At 52.9% G+C, this 13,132-nt stretch overlaps 1 protein-coding gene across 3 annotated transcripts in view; it reads right to left on the reverse strand.

Annotated features, from left to right (window-relative positions):
- Nucleotides 1-13,132, reverse strand: part of Elmo2 (engulfment and cell motility 2) — a 273,759-nt gene that overhangs the window by 4,651 nt on the left and 255,976 nt on the right. Inside the window, 12 exon segments of one of the 3 annotated variants that reach the window (NM_001134955.2) lie at nucleotides 1,431-1,513; nucleotides 2,235-2,342; nucleotides 2,463-2,575; nucleotides 2,694-2,857; nucleotides 4,084-4,220; nucleotides 4,582-4,690; nucleotides 4,771-4,875; nucleotides 5,491-5,625; nucleotides 5,884-6,006; nucleotides 9,248-9,298; nucleotides 11,019-11,054; nucleotides 12,093-12,171. In NM_001134955.2, coding sequence (NP_001128427.1) covers nucleotides 1,431-1,513; nucleotides 2,235-2,342; nucleotides 2,463-2,575; nucleotides 2,694-2,857; nucleotides 4,084-4,220; nucleotides 4,582-4,690; nucleotides 4,771-4,875; nucleotides 5,491-5,625; nucleotides 5,884-6,006; nucleotides 9,248-9,298; nucleotides 11,019-11,054; nucleotides 12,093-12,171 — 1,243 coding nt within the window. 3 annotated transcript variants of the gene reach the window in all.

Below are 13,132 nucleotides of genomic sequence, written 5' to 3' on the forward strand. Positions count from 1 at the left end.
GTTTTATAAATTAGGAACTTTGATGGTGATGCCGGCCTGGATCCCAGCAATCGAGAGACTGAGGATTTGAGGTGAGTCTGGGCTACATAGAGAAGGAGACCCACCTTCCCCCAGAAAGCAAGAAACAAAAGCTATTGCAACAAAGTATTTTCAACACTCAGAATGTTGAATGCCAGGACCATATACCATTCTATGTTTTTATCTTAGATCCCAACATGACTGGATTCCTCTTTCTATGGTATTGCTCTCCATACAAAAAAGTTCTGAGTGGTAAAAACCAACCAAAAACAACTCCAGCAAAAGCAACCCACTGATGAGCTGAGACAGTCTGAGCATCAAAACAATAGCTTCAGTGCAGAGTCACATGTGGCTGGCTTACACGCACGCACCCAGAGTCACACCTCAGCTTAAAACCATGCTCTCACAGAGTCACACATGACCGGCTTAAACTCATGCGCTCACGGAACACTAAAAAACACAACAGAGACATAAAAAATTAGTCATGATCGTGTGATACTAGGAACCAGCTCACTGCTTTAGAAGGAGCTGCGTGCAAGGGGAGTCAAGCCTTTGGCCTCTCTTGTTCCATCAGCTGTACCACAGGAAGCCAACAGGAGACAGAGGCAGGCTTCCTCACTGAGAAGTGGCTCGGCTCATTAGTAAACTGAATACCCTAGTGTACCAGGCTTAGCCCTGAGCAGCCATTGTCTGCTGACACAGAGAGCACCACCCAGCCATTATGGGCCTCTGGATAGGCCCCAGTACCATGTGGATATGGCCAAGCCAGGGCAAAGTCAGATCTGAACCAAATCAAACCTCTAGGTCCCCGTGCCAATTTGCAGATCTGGGACAGAAGACAACACGGAGAGCCAGTCAGCAAAACTCAGTCTGGGAAATGACCACATAAGCAACATGGTCTATTAAACTAATAAAGTGAAGACAGGAAAAAGATGGAGGGGAAGTGCACGGACAAAGACTTGGAGATGCACACACTGTAGCAAGCAAACCACTGGAGCTGATTCAAAAGCAGGCACGACGTGTGCAGCCGTGTGCACACAGCATTTATAAGACAGTGGGTGGACATCTCCAAGGGAATGCAGTATTTCATGTTAAATAGTGGTCTTCCATCTTCTGCTAGGTGTGTTACTGTGACTCCATGGCTGTAGCCTCCAGAGATGTCAGGAGATACTCACGAAAGAGATGGTGTGCTATCTGGGGTCTCCCAAAGTGGCAAGGAGGAGCGGGTGGCAGAATCTGCCAGGGTTGCCGAGGCTGGTGAGCTGTGCACTGGGATCTACTTAGTCTTAGAGCGCTCGGCACTCTTAATGTTGGCTGTATAGTTTACAGTGGGCAGAGGGCCTGTGTGTGCCCAGAACCATGTCTGCAGCTGTCATGGGCAGGGGCTGGGGCGCAGCACAGCCACCTCTCACCTTGTTCTGTTTCAGGGCACTCTTCTCTTTCATGTGAGGACAGTCTTTCCCAGTGACAATGGCCTTAATATCTGCAACAGGGACTGAGAAACAAGGGAATTAGCATCCGGAAGCTGAGGCTGCAAGCTGGTCAGCACTCCTCAGTGCTGAAGGGCTGCCCAGGGCAGAGCACCGGGAGGGGGCATCTCTCAGGCCCGAGGGCCCTCCCAGCCCAGGGAGGTGTGCATGTGTCAGCCTGCCCTGCTCCTCTGTAAACCCTGGCTCTGTCAAAGCTCACGGGGCCACTGGGGTTCATCTCTTCAGGGAGCGGAGCCTTGGGCACTCGTGCACTTCTCCTTCCCATAGTGAAGGGGACAAAGTGGCCAAAGCAAGCAGCATCACACCTAACAACCAAGCTGCCACCTGCTCGGCGGTGCCCCGTCAGAACGTATGCATTTCTCAGTCCTCCGTGGATAGAAGGCGGCGTTAATCCCACTGTACCAGTATGAAAGCGGGTGAGGTTTACTTCACAACATCCAGCCTTAGCAGCTAACCGGGGCTAAGCCAGGGTTTTCATTGACTCTGTAGCTTCAGAGCCTCTACCCACTGCCTTCCAATGGAGTCTTGACCTGCCTCCATGACCTACACACAGCCACAACTAGGATCTAGTAACTCTCCCACCCCCGAGGTGGGCCGCAGAGAGGATCGTTAGCAGACAGGAGACAAAGGATGCACGCTTGACACTGGGCTCGAACGCCAGGACCAGCACCAGGGACACCTGTTGAGGGTAGGCGTCACGACACACCAACGGAGACATGCACCTACTTTTCTCCTGCAGGGATTCGAATGTCACCTCCCCTTGAGGGTTGTCATCCAAGTCACCATAATGCAAAACCTTGTGGTTCAGCGCCAAGCGGCAGTGCCAGAACCTTTCTGGAAAACAAAGATGGAGAGCAGGTGAAGCAGGGCAGTGCTGGGCAAAGGGTGTCATACGGAGCCGGGTACCTGGGCAAGCATCCCAGGCAGACTCCTGATGCTCCATCTGCCCCTCACCTTGCCGGCGACGGTTCCCGATCTTCCGGAAGCTGCTGCCCTCACATAGCCGATTCAGGCGCTGCTGCTTGATCAGTTCCAGGATCTCAGGCTGGATCTTCTCTCGGAGCTCCCTGTGGGTGGCACATTCACCCAAGTCAGCGTAAGACTGGGAGAGCAGTGCTCTCTGAGGAGAGCTGGCAAGGAGAGCTGGCGGGAGGGAGGCTGCCCCTTCACTCAGCTGACACTCACACGATTGGCGGGGACTGGAAGTCGTCCTGACTCATCCTCTCAGACTGGCGCAGCCGCAGGATTTCTGAGTAGCTCAGGCTACGAAGCTTACTCTTGAACTGATCCAAAGAGTTGGGTTTAGAGGGCAGAGCCCGGGTGATCTGCTCTCGGACAACTTGCATAACCTGGGAAAGGAAGGTAGTCACAGGCCACTCTGAACATGGACAAGCCAGGAAGAGACTAAGCCTCTCCCTCACCCAGTGCCTCGAGCAGAGTGGGCGACAGAGTCCTGACTTCCTAGTGGACACCACAGGTGGGGACCCAGGTCACATGACAGACGGTGACAGGGGTTTCCTTTCTCACACACATCAAGGACTGGGCTCTAATCTCAACTCTTAAATGCTTAATCCTTCACCGTCTCTTTCAGCAAGACTCAGGCCTCCAGTCCCCTCGTCTCTACAGAGAGGAAGGCATCTTCCTGTACACCGTGCCGTGGAGAACAGGAGATACAACATGGGAGGCAGGCACAGTGCCCAGAGGACAGCATGCTGCAATGTGACAGTTTCCCTAAGACAGTGAGAGAAGAAAGCAGGACACCTGCCTTCCCAGTGCACACGTGCCACGATCCTACTGAGGAAAGAAAATTCTCAGAAAGGACTAATGAGCATGCACGCGCACACAGATACACCACACATACACATACACACACACACACACACACACACACACACCACAAACAGTACATACACACACCACATACTCACACATACTCACACACACACCACATACACACACACACACACACACACACTCACACCACACACTCATTCACTCACTCACACAGGCTAAGAGAAAGAGGTAGACACAGGGAGAGTCTTATAGACAACTCCTCTATATACTTTTCAAGGTTTGTTGTTTTGTTTTCTTGAGACAGGGTCTTACTAAGCAAGCCAGGCTGACCTAGAATTCACGCCCACCAGCCTCAAGAGCATGCGCCACTATGTCAGCTCCCTTCCACAGTTTCTGCAATAAGACGGTCAGCCTGTGAGGGTCTAGCACAGTGCGCCGCCCTCACTGCCTTGCTGTCGCTGGCTGCTCACAAAACTATCTACCACAGCATAGCCAGGACACTCCAGCCCTTCTGCTCGACTATTTCCCTGACCCTGTGGAGGACAGCGGCAGGTGCTTTCCCAGGTGAGCTCAGGCCTTGGGCATTGTGGGGAAGATGCCCCTTCAAGGTTACCAAAGGGAGTCACAACAGCTGAGACTCGGGCTCGCAGTACTTCGACCTTGTGATAGGCTCAGCCGACCAGGCTGGTTTTCCAGCTCAGGGACTCCCAGGCGCTGGCCAGCTGTCAGAGGCTGCCTCGGGATCTCCTCCCAGCAGCCGGAGGGGCTCGGAGGCACTGACCTTGTTGAAGTCCTCAGCCGTCGCCCTCATCTCTTTCCAGGTCTTGTTCAGCAGCTGGATGCAGATCCCAAAGAGCTCCTCGAACGCTCGGTCGTGGGTGAAGAACATCGGGTGGTAGTCATTGCGTCCTTCGTTTGCTGTGGAGAAGAAACTGTAAGCACAAAGGCTCTGTCTGCCCTCAGCACCTGGGCACCCATCTGGCAGCTCTGACTCTCTGCACTCAGGTCTGAGGACAGAGAACAGAGCACGACTCTAGCCATCAAGGAGCAGAAGGGCTTTCCTCGAACCCTTAGCCCTCCAGCCTGTTACAAACTCAGTCAGCCCTTACACACAGCCCCAGGGAGTTTTGAAGACACCTCGGAACACTAGCCCACAAAACAGCAGCTATGATCACGGGGACAGTAGGTAGACTGAGAGCTCATAGAGAGAATGAGAACGAGTGTCCCCCGCCTGAGGCCCTCCATTGGTCCCTCCTGACATCTGGCTGTGCAGACTTACGGAGCTCCCCGACCTGCAGGATCTCGCAGAGCATCTTGGTGAGTTCAATAGCACTGCGTCCGAATGGACACTCGTGTTTGTCCTCCCGGCTACTGTTCTCCAGCACGATCTACAAGCAGACAGGAAGTGGGGGTTGAGGGGAGGCACACACAGTGGGCACCAGGAGCGAGGGGCTGCCCCGGCCTTTACCCGGATGTAGGTGTCCTGGTGGACTTTGGCCAGGTACAGCATGTTGTCCAGAGCCAGCATTCCAGGAGGAGTCTGGGTGAAGTCCAAGGCTGGGTTGATATGGTTCTGGAGGACCCAGGAGACCAGGTGTGAACTTGAGTCCCCGTGTGTAGAATGACCCGGGGGCATCTTTTGTGCTTCCTTCCCCTCAGCTCCACCCTAGCTTGTCTGGCTCCCGGAACACTGGACTAAGGCTGCTTCCTCAGGCAGCCCAGTACCATGGAGGTACACAGTACAGTTAACCCACCTCACTCCCAGCGGAGCCCTGTTTAAGCAGACAACGGTCAACTGCAGCTGTGTGAAGAGCAAGTTGCATCGGTGCACTGATTCACACAGCTGCGGTTGCCACCCCTCCTCTCCACCGCACGACAGAGGCGGGGGAAATGGAAGGTAGACGCCACACCTCGGCACCAGAGGTGGGGAGGCACACCATTAAGGTGAGAAGAGACCACCAGGGCTTTACCCACTGCAGGCACATGGTCCCCTTTCCGTCTGCCGAGGCTGGCTTCCTGGGCCTGTAGTTGATGGATCTGGTGGGCATGCCCAGGTGGTTTACGCCCACTGAGTGGCCACAGTCAAGGTAAGCCAAACACAAGGCCCTCACCTCTTTCTGTCTGCTACTCCAGGGCTATCACTATGAAGGGGGAGCTGCCAGGGCGGGGAGGGCACTTTGGTACTTACAGTGAACCCTAGCATTTTATAGTCCTTGGTATACATGGCCTTGCGCTTCTCGGTCCCACTCCCAGGGGCATTGCTGGGGTCAGACTCTGCGTCGAATGCAATCCTCCTCAGCTCAAATATGATGTCTCTTTGAGCCTGGGAGGGATAATGCAGTAGGCAGGTCAATCTGCTGCCAAGAGAAGCAGGGCATGCACTCCCAAGCCAGACTCTTGGGAGGGACCAGCAGGAGGATGCAAGGACAGAAGATGCATCTCCTCAGGAGATGCAGCCCACACTGGTTTTGACAGGGCCAAGAGAGCACTTCACACAGCATTTGCAGCACGCTGTGGGTGGAATGGCCACGGCCATGGAGAGACAGCACAGCTTACACCAGGAAGGGCCCCTAGCACCTACCTGGTCATTGGGATCCATCTTGGTCATCATTCTTTCTTCCAAAAGGTTAAAGGTCAAGACTTGAAGGACATAGAGCTGATGGGCCATCTCTGTTTTGATTGGTCGATTCCCTCTGATCACATGCTAGAGAAAGAAAGGCAGGAGCAGGCTCAGTGCACTGGCTTTCCTAAAGAGTCGTGTGTATGGTGGGGGGGGGGGGGGAAGCTGGGGAAAGGAGGGGCAGGATGCAAGTATAAGCACCGGACAGGGATCTCATGGTGCCTGCACGCTCTTGAAGGGGCTGGAGTGGAAGGGGGCTGGGTTCAGCCAGAGTAGGTTCATGCAGGCCTTCCTCTCCACTCTTGGGCAGGGGAAGTGGGAAAGATAATGAAGGCTCAACTTCAGACACTGGGGGTGGGGGGGAGGGGCTGGAACACGGTCAAGGGGAGAAACAGGCCAGCAAAGCTAGACCTGCCCAGGCTTGCACCTCACAGGACTAAAGCCAAGGCACATGGGAAAGGACCACTGGTAGGCAGGCTCTAGACTAGGTCACTTTAATGACATGGAGTCACCTATAAGCCACTGCTTCCCTATCCACCCTCACACCACCTCCCTATCCCTTCCGTTCCTGTCACCCCATGTCAGCCCCTGCCCTTCCTTTCCTGTCACCCCATGTCAGCCCCTGCCCGTACTTCAGCCATTCCCTCTGTCCTCCCAATGTCAGCTCAGCAGTTCCTTTTGACCTAGTGACCCAGCCTCCCTAATCTTCTCACCTCCTGACACTCTATTTCTCCCTGGCCACCTTGGCTAATCACTTTGGTTATCTTACGTGGATTTCCAACCTGTCCTTAACCCCCCAACACCTTGCTTTTCCTCCTGACTCCCTGGACTTCTCAACCAACCCATCGTGAATCCCGTCACTCTGGGTTCTTGTCCAGCTTCTGCCATGTCCCTACCCATGTCTTTCAGGTCTTACTCAGCCCTGACTCTAGAACCCCGCTGTACAATATAGCAGCCACTAGTCACTTGTGAGCATTTGTGACTGTGGCCTGAGTCACAGCAGTCACCCTCTCAGGGTCTGATGGGTCTCCATGGCAGGGCCAGGAGTATAGTATGGGGTGCTGCAGCAGCTTGGGCCTTCTCTACAAAGCTCCCTAAATCGACCCGCCCACCCCTGCTCTGACTCCAGCCTTTTGGAACCTATGCAGTACAAAGTAAAGTGATGCTCCTAGGCTCACATGGCTGTGAACGCTAGGCAGGTCCACTACAGTATGTGGTGTCTACCACGACCAGTCACCAAAGCCTTAGAGTGAAAAGACATACGAGTCCCTGGTGCTTTATGAACCTATGTGCTGCACACTGAAATGTTTGTGTATCACGTGTTACACTTACTTACCAGTGGCAAGCTTCATCTCCCCTATTCCTTTGACACTGCTGACAGACATCTCCAAGCCCACGCCAGGCTTGGCTGTCCCCCCTACCCTAGATCTCCTCCTCAGCTTGGGCCCCAGGTTTTCAGGCCATCTCTGCTGTTCACAACAGTTGCCAAAGCCACACATAGGGATGACTCCCACTGCAATGAGTCACTCACTCAAGTCCCTCTCTGAACTTCCATAAGCAGAAGACGTGCAAAACCTGACCTGCCCAGCTGCCCTTAGAACAGAACTGGGATGGCGCCCGCCCTCTGCCCTCTGGTTCCTGCTGATGTACGCGTGCCCTTTCCACCATGTCTCTTGCTAGTTCAAGCTCAGGGATCCTCTCAACCACCATGCTCATGCCCTTCTCTTCTGCTCTCACAGCCCTGCTCTGCCACCTGCTGCTGGTCTCCATTAGTTCTCCTCTTCCACCTCGCCCCAAGCTCCTTCGCCATTACCCCCCACCCCCACCGTTCCCTGAATGTCTGCCTCTAGTCCATCCTTCCTCCTCACATCTCTCCACCATTCATAAGATGGCTATGAAGAGAGGGGGAACGGCAGGGTGCTCTTGGGTTTGCTCACGGTTCTCAGGTGAGAGGGAGCGAAGTGCTCTACCAGCAATGGCTGCAGCTCTCTGGCTTCATCAGACAGTGTGAGTAGGGACTGCCTGGCAAGTGTGCTAAGGCCAGAGGCTCAGCTGCCTACTCTGTGGGATCCATGAAGCGAAGTCTGGAACATAGAAGATTGTCCCCAGAAATGCCTCCCCAGGCCCATGTGCAGAGGGGGTGTTGTTCTGGAGTGGCCTCAGCAATGGGCACTCCCCATTCTACAACTGTTGGGAGGGAGCAGGGGCTGCAGTGACTTAGGGATCAAGTCATACAAGGTAAAGTCATCAGACTCTGCAAGGTTACTCAGAGCTTTCTTCTAGAGCTGTTACCACACGCACACACACAGAAACACAAATGTGCACACATACACACACACACACACACACACACACACACACACACACACACACACACCCCTTCTGCCCACACAAGCCATGCACCCTGTCAGGCATGGCTTACGTATTAGCTCCTTCAGTCTTCACATCCAGCTAAGCAAATCAAAGCCCAGGGAGGCAGGGTCAACCACTCAGGATCAAAGCAGACTGGAAAATGGCCAAAGCCCACTGTCAGCACTAAATCTTTCACGCTTGACTCTGATGTTTTGTCTATTGCCTTCACTGCTGTCTCTGGATTTTCCTTTGCTTTTTCAACTAATAAACTCTTTTCCTTTTAGCCCTGGTCTTGGCTCTTGTCCCCACCCCCACTCACTGACTTCCCAGAACCCACACCACCGCAATGGTAACAACAGTGAAGACCTCTTTCCAGACTCCTCTCCAGCCCCTCGGCAAGCACCCGGCTCCTGAAGCACAGTCCACAGGATCTAGGATCCCACTATACCTGTATTACCACCCTGAATCTCGCTGTGCTGGAGAGGGAGACCAAGGCCTACCCTGGGAGTCTTGCCTGGGTACCTAACATTTGCAGCTCCTTGAACGGCTTCCTGACCCGTCCCTGCAAAGCAGATCTCCCTGGTCCTGCCCTCCCTCTCCTGGCCTTGGCTGTGCTGAATCCCACCTTTCCCAGCAGAGCACAAGGCTTCAGGAGCAAGGGCACTAGCCTGTGCACGCTCCAGATCTCAGACCACTGTGAGTCAGAGCTGTTGCTGGCTCCCTTTGTGCTCGTTCAACGGTTGTGAATTGTCCTCCCTGAAGGGGCTACAATCTCTTGAGGACCATGGGGATGGCTTCCCAGAGGCAGCTTGGCTCAGAGGAGTCCAGAAAAAGCTCAGGTTTCAGAAGTGCCCAGCACCTGTTAGTAAGGTTCCCCCCCTGGTTAATGGCAATAGTCACAGCCCCCCTTGGGGTGGTGACAACCAGCAGCAGCAGGGACAAGCATTAACAAAAGGCATCACTGGGAACTCACGTTCAGGATTATGGACCGGAGGTGCTTCTGTGCAAAGGCGTTGGCCATGTCCTAGGGAGGAAACCAACACACATGAGGCAAGGCATCTGTGACTGCTGTCAGGAGCAGGGTCCTCACAGCCTGAATGTTTCCTTTCAAACAAAAAGTGAAGAAATCCACTGACCATCCAATGTGTTTTACTCTGAAACTTTCCCTGCTTTTTCATGAATGCGAATGAACTCAGTTCCCCTCCCTTTAGGCACAATACGAGTCATGTCTTCACGTGACTTGGATTGCTTGAGGACAAGACACATGTGTTACAAGGATGCTGGTGACAGACACTGCACGCAGAGCACACAGCAGGACGAGCACCACTCCAGGCAGATGGTCACAGCTGAAGAACCTGGGGCAGCAGGCTGGGCTGTGAGATAGGGGGTGTGGTCCAGCCCTGTGTGGGTGCCTGGTCACTCAGACCTGGTCACGTGTGTGGGCTTTTGGGTTAATATTTCACAGCAGGTTCACCTGTCCATCACACTTGGCTCGAACTTCGACAGGTGCATTATTAAGGATCCAGGAAATGATGTTTTCTAGTAGATGAGTGCTCCACAGAGATTTAAGGGAACATGTTTTAAAAAGGCACACGAAGGACTGCAGTGATTATCATTCAAGCCTTTTCCAAGCCTGCTGTGGGTCACTCTGCCATGACGCTGCCCCTCCGAGGGGCTGTTCAATTTCACCCAAACAAAATGTTGCCATATCAGGAAGCTTCTAATTTTCTGGCTTTTCTCAGTTCCAATGTCAGCAACCTGTCTTAGTGATGCTAGTTAGTTACAGTGAGTCCCCTCTCAGCCACTGCCTTCTGTCACCTTTATTGAGGGCAGTGAATTAGCGGGCTGGGGGGGGGGGTGCGAGGGTGGCGGCTGCTGTCCAGTGACTTCTCTCCTACATTTCTAAACCTCTATCCATGTTACACTGTCTAGCCAGGAGCATGCAGGTTTACTGAAGCCCTGAGCATATCTTGGCTAGGAGAGGGTGGTGCTTGGAAACTTCTTTGGTAGCCACAAGATACCAGAGCAGCTGACACTGGATAATTCTCAGGTAGAGGCTAAGACATGAAAGCCTCTGATGAGCTTCTTCTTGGTGCTGGGGTGGGGAGCTACACACTCCTTCGCGTCCTTAGAAGGTGGCCTCTCCAATGTCCCCTCTTACTAAGAATAAACACCCAAATTCTTTGTGATCCTAGAGATTCATGTGAGTGAGTGTGACCCTGTGGGTGTAAGACTCACTGGAACCAGAGTTAGGACAGCTGTGTCCCTCCATGTGGGTACTGGGAGCCTAGGTCCTCAGCAAGAGCCAGGTCATCTCTTCAGGCCCCAAACTCTCTTTTTTTTTTTTTTTTGTAAACTGTATAACCCTATGCAATTATCTCTTTAGGGACAGCCCAGAAAGGGCCTGGAAACCCTCACTCCAGCCCTGGCAGCCAGGAGGCTCCTCGTTACTGGGATTGTATTGGAGAAAGTCAGGCTGCCTGGCATCTGACTCCAAGCTCATCCCAGACTCCCTCCCTCAAAGGCATCGTGAAGGAGAGCCTAGCCACTGTTCCAGATCCGGCATCTACAGTCCTTCCATGACTCTCACCTACAGTGGCTTCCTGGCATCCCAACATGACAGACATATGCTATCTTTCCAGGGCCCTGGTTCCCTGGCAGCCAGTCCAGCCCATACGCATCCTGCCCAGCTCTGACCTCCCACCAGGGTGAGCCAGGCCCTCTCCAACAGCAGTGCTACTTACAGTGGCGGGCAGGTCTAGAGGGTTAAGGTGCTTGTCCTGACAGCAGAGAGCAAAAAGCACAGAGAGAAGCAGACAGGATGAGCTTTCAGCGTACGGTGAAATGGACAGGAAGGAGACGCTCACAGAGCCACACCATCCAGACAGGTAAGACAGACAAACCATGGATTTGGTGTGTGACCCCACATGGGCTTCCTTAGTGAGCCTGTAATATTGACAATCAGAAAGCCTTACTTGCATATACTATGTGTGATCTACCAGAGACCTAGTGTGGCAGGGTTGGAAGGAGGCTTAGAGGTTGTTGAACTTTGTCCTTGAACGTCACAGAAAGATGAACTCAGGCTGATATACTTGCCCGGCCAGAGGAAGGACAAGCACTCTGTCCAGGTCCTCCATTCAGGTCCCACACTGTTAAGGTAGGGGTCTCACGAGACCTAATGACCTCACGAGTGAGTGGTCAGGGCAGATGCTGTTCCTCCCAACATTAGGGGTGAGGAATTAAAGCTGGGACAGAAAGAACTGTCAGGATTGCATGTGCCACACAACTGGTACCAGAGGAAGGCAGCTGAGGATGCGGGCCAGAGACTGCACGGGGGAAGCCTGGTGCTAAGTCCCATTGCCTTCAGACCACAACAGTGGCAGGGGGGCTCCCCTCCCTCTTCTTAGTCCTCTAACTCAGGAATTAGCATACTGTCGGCACATGGGCATGTCGGCTGTGTAAACAGTTTGACTGGGGACAGCTGTGCTACTGTTTACCTCTTGTCGAAAGCTGCTTTTGCCTACAACAGCTGAGGCTGAAGAGTTGCCACAAGAAGTGAAAAACATTTACTTCCTGGCCCTTCAGAGAAAAAGCCTGCAGAACTCTGCTCTGATCCAGGAAGCATCGGACCTCCCACTTCCCAGTTCTTTCCTAGGGCTTCCTTAGGAAAAACAAGCTGCTGGGTTCTGGCCAGGGAGGTCATGAGGGAGCTCCAGGAGCCCGGCTACAGATGTCTGCTCTCTGCCCATAGTGCCTACTCTGCACTGCAGCCGTCCTCTTAGCCGACCCAGACGTAAGGTTGAAAGGCAGCCACAGACCTGTCTCTTGTCTTCCGGGGCCTTCAGGAACAGCGCGTTAATCAGAGCAATGGCGTAGGTCTGGATCTCCTGGTTGGAGCTGTGTCAACAGAGGTGGAGGCAGGGGGATTAGAGGACCAAAGAGCAAGACGCTGACTCAGCTCACACACAGGTTAAATCACACTGTGACCAAACGACAACCTGGCATTGAGTCAGAAAAGCGTCCCGAGCAGGCACACACCTGACTCCGTTATTCCACGGAAGGGATTTATCCAAGACAGTAATCAGAAAGCTATGTGTGATTTATTGACAGGCTGTTACACTGGAGTCCTATTAAAGAGACAAGGATGGTAAGTAATCCAAATGCTCTCGCTAGGAGCTGTTTAATATGGGAGACTCGTAAGGGCCCCCTAAAAACCATGCTTTGGGGTGAGGATTATTAACCTGGGACTCAGGGATGGGCATGGAGAATCTGTGAAGCCCAGGTAAGGTGCAGAAAGCATCTAGCTGACTATGTGGACGTTCTGAAGGAGAGGAGAGCTCAGGTGGCACTGGGTTCCCACAGGCATCTGGGAAGGGTTGGGAACATCTCTGTAGGAGAGCACGGTACAGGAAAATGCTCATGACTTATTTACTATTCAGCCAGGAAAAAAGGAATAAGCAAGGTGCACAAAAGAGTGAACAGCAAGATCTAAATGTTAGCAAAAACAGGCAAAGGACAAAGCTAAGGGACAGTCAAGTACATGTCCAACGGTGGCTCTGTCTGGACTGCAACAATGAGCAAATAATGTTCTATTCACCGTCTTCCGTATTTTCAATGTTTTCACTACAAATTTATTTTACTTTAAGTAAATAAAACAACCATAAACATTTCCTCAGAACTTGATAGAGCTGGCGCTTTGGGCTTCCATCGGCCATATTATGAGTGCCTCCTGCAGCTTCCTCCAGAGGACTAACAGCTTCCTGGTCAGGCAGGTTCCTCACTGAACAGATGTACACTGGTGGCAGTGTGGACTAAATATTCATGAGAGAAGCCTAAGAAATGTCACATTCTTCTACTG

Source organism: Rattus norvegicus, chromosome 3 (genome assembly GCF_036323735.1).
Source record: "Rattus norvegicus strain BN/NHsdMcwi chromosome 3, GRCr8, whole genome shotgun sequence".
Classification (NCBI taxonomy): domain Eukaryota; kingdom Metazoa; phylum Chordata; class Mammalia; order Rodentia; family Muridae; genus Rattus; species Rattus norvegicus.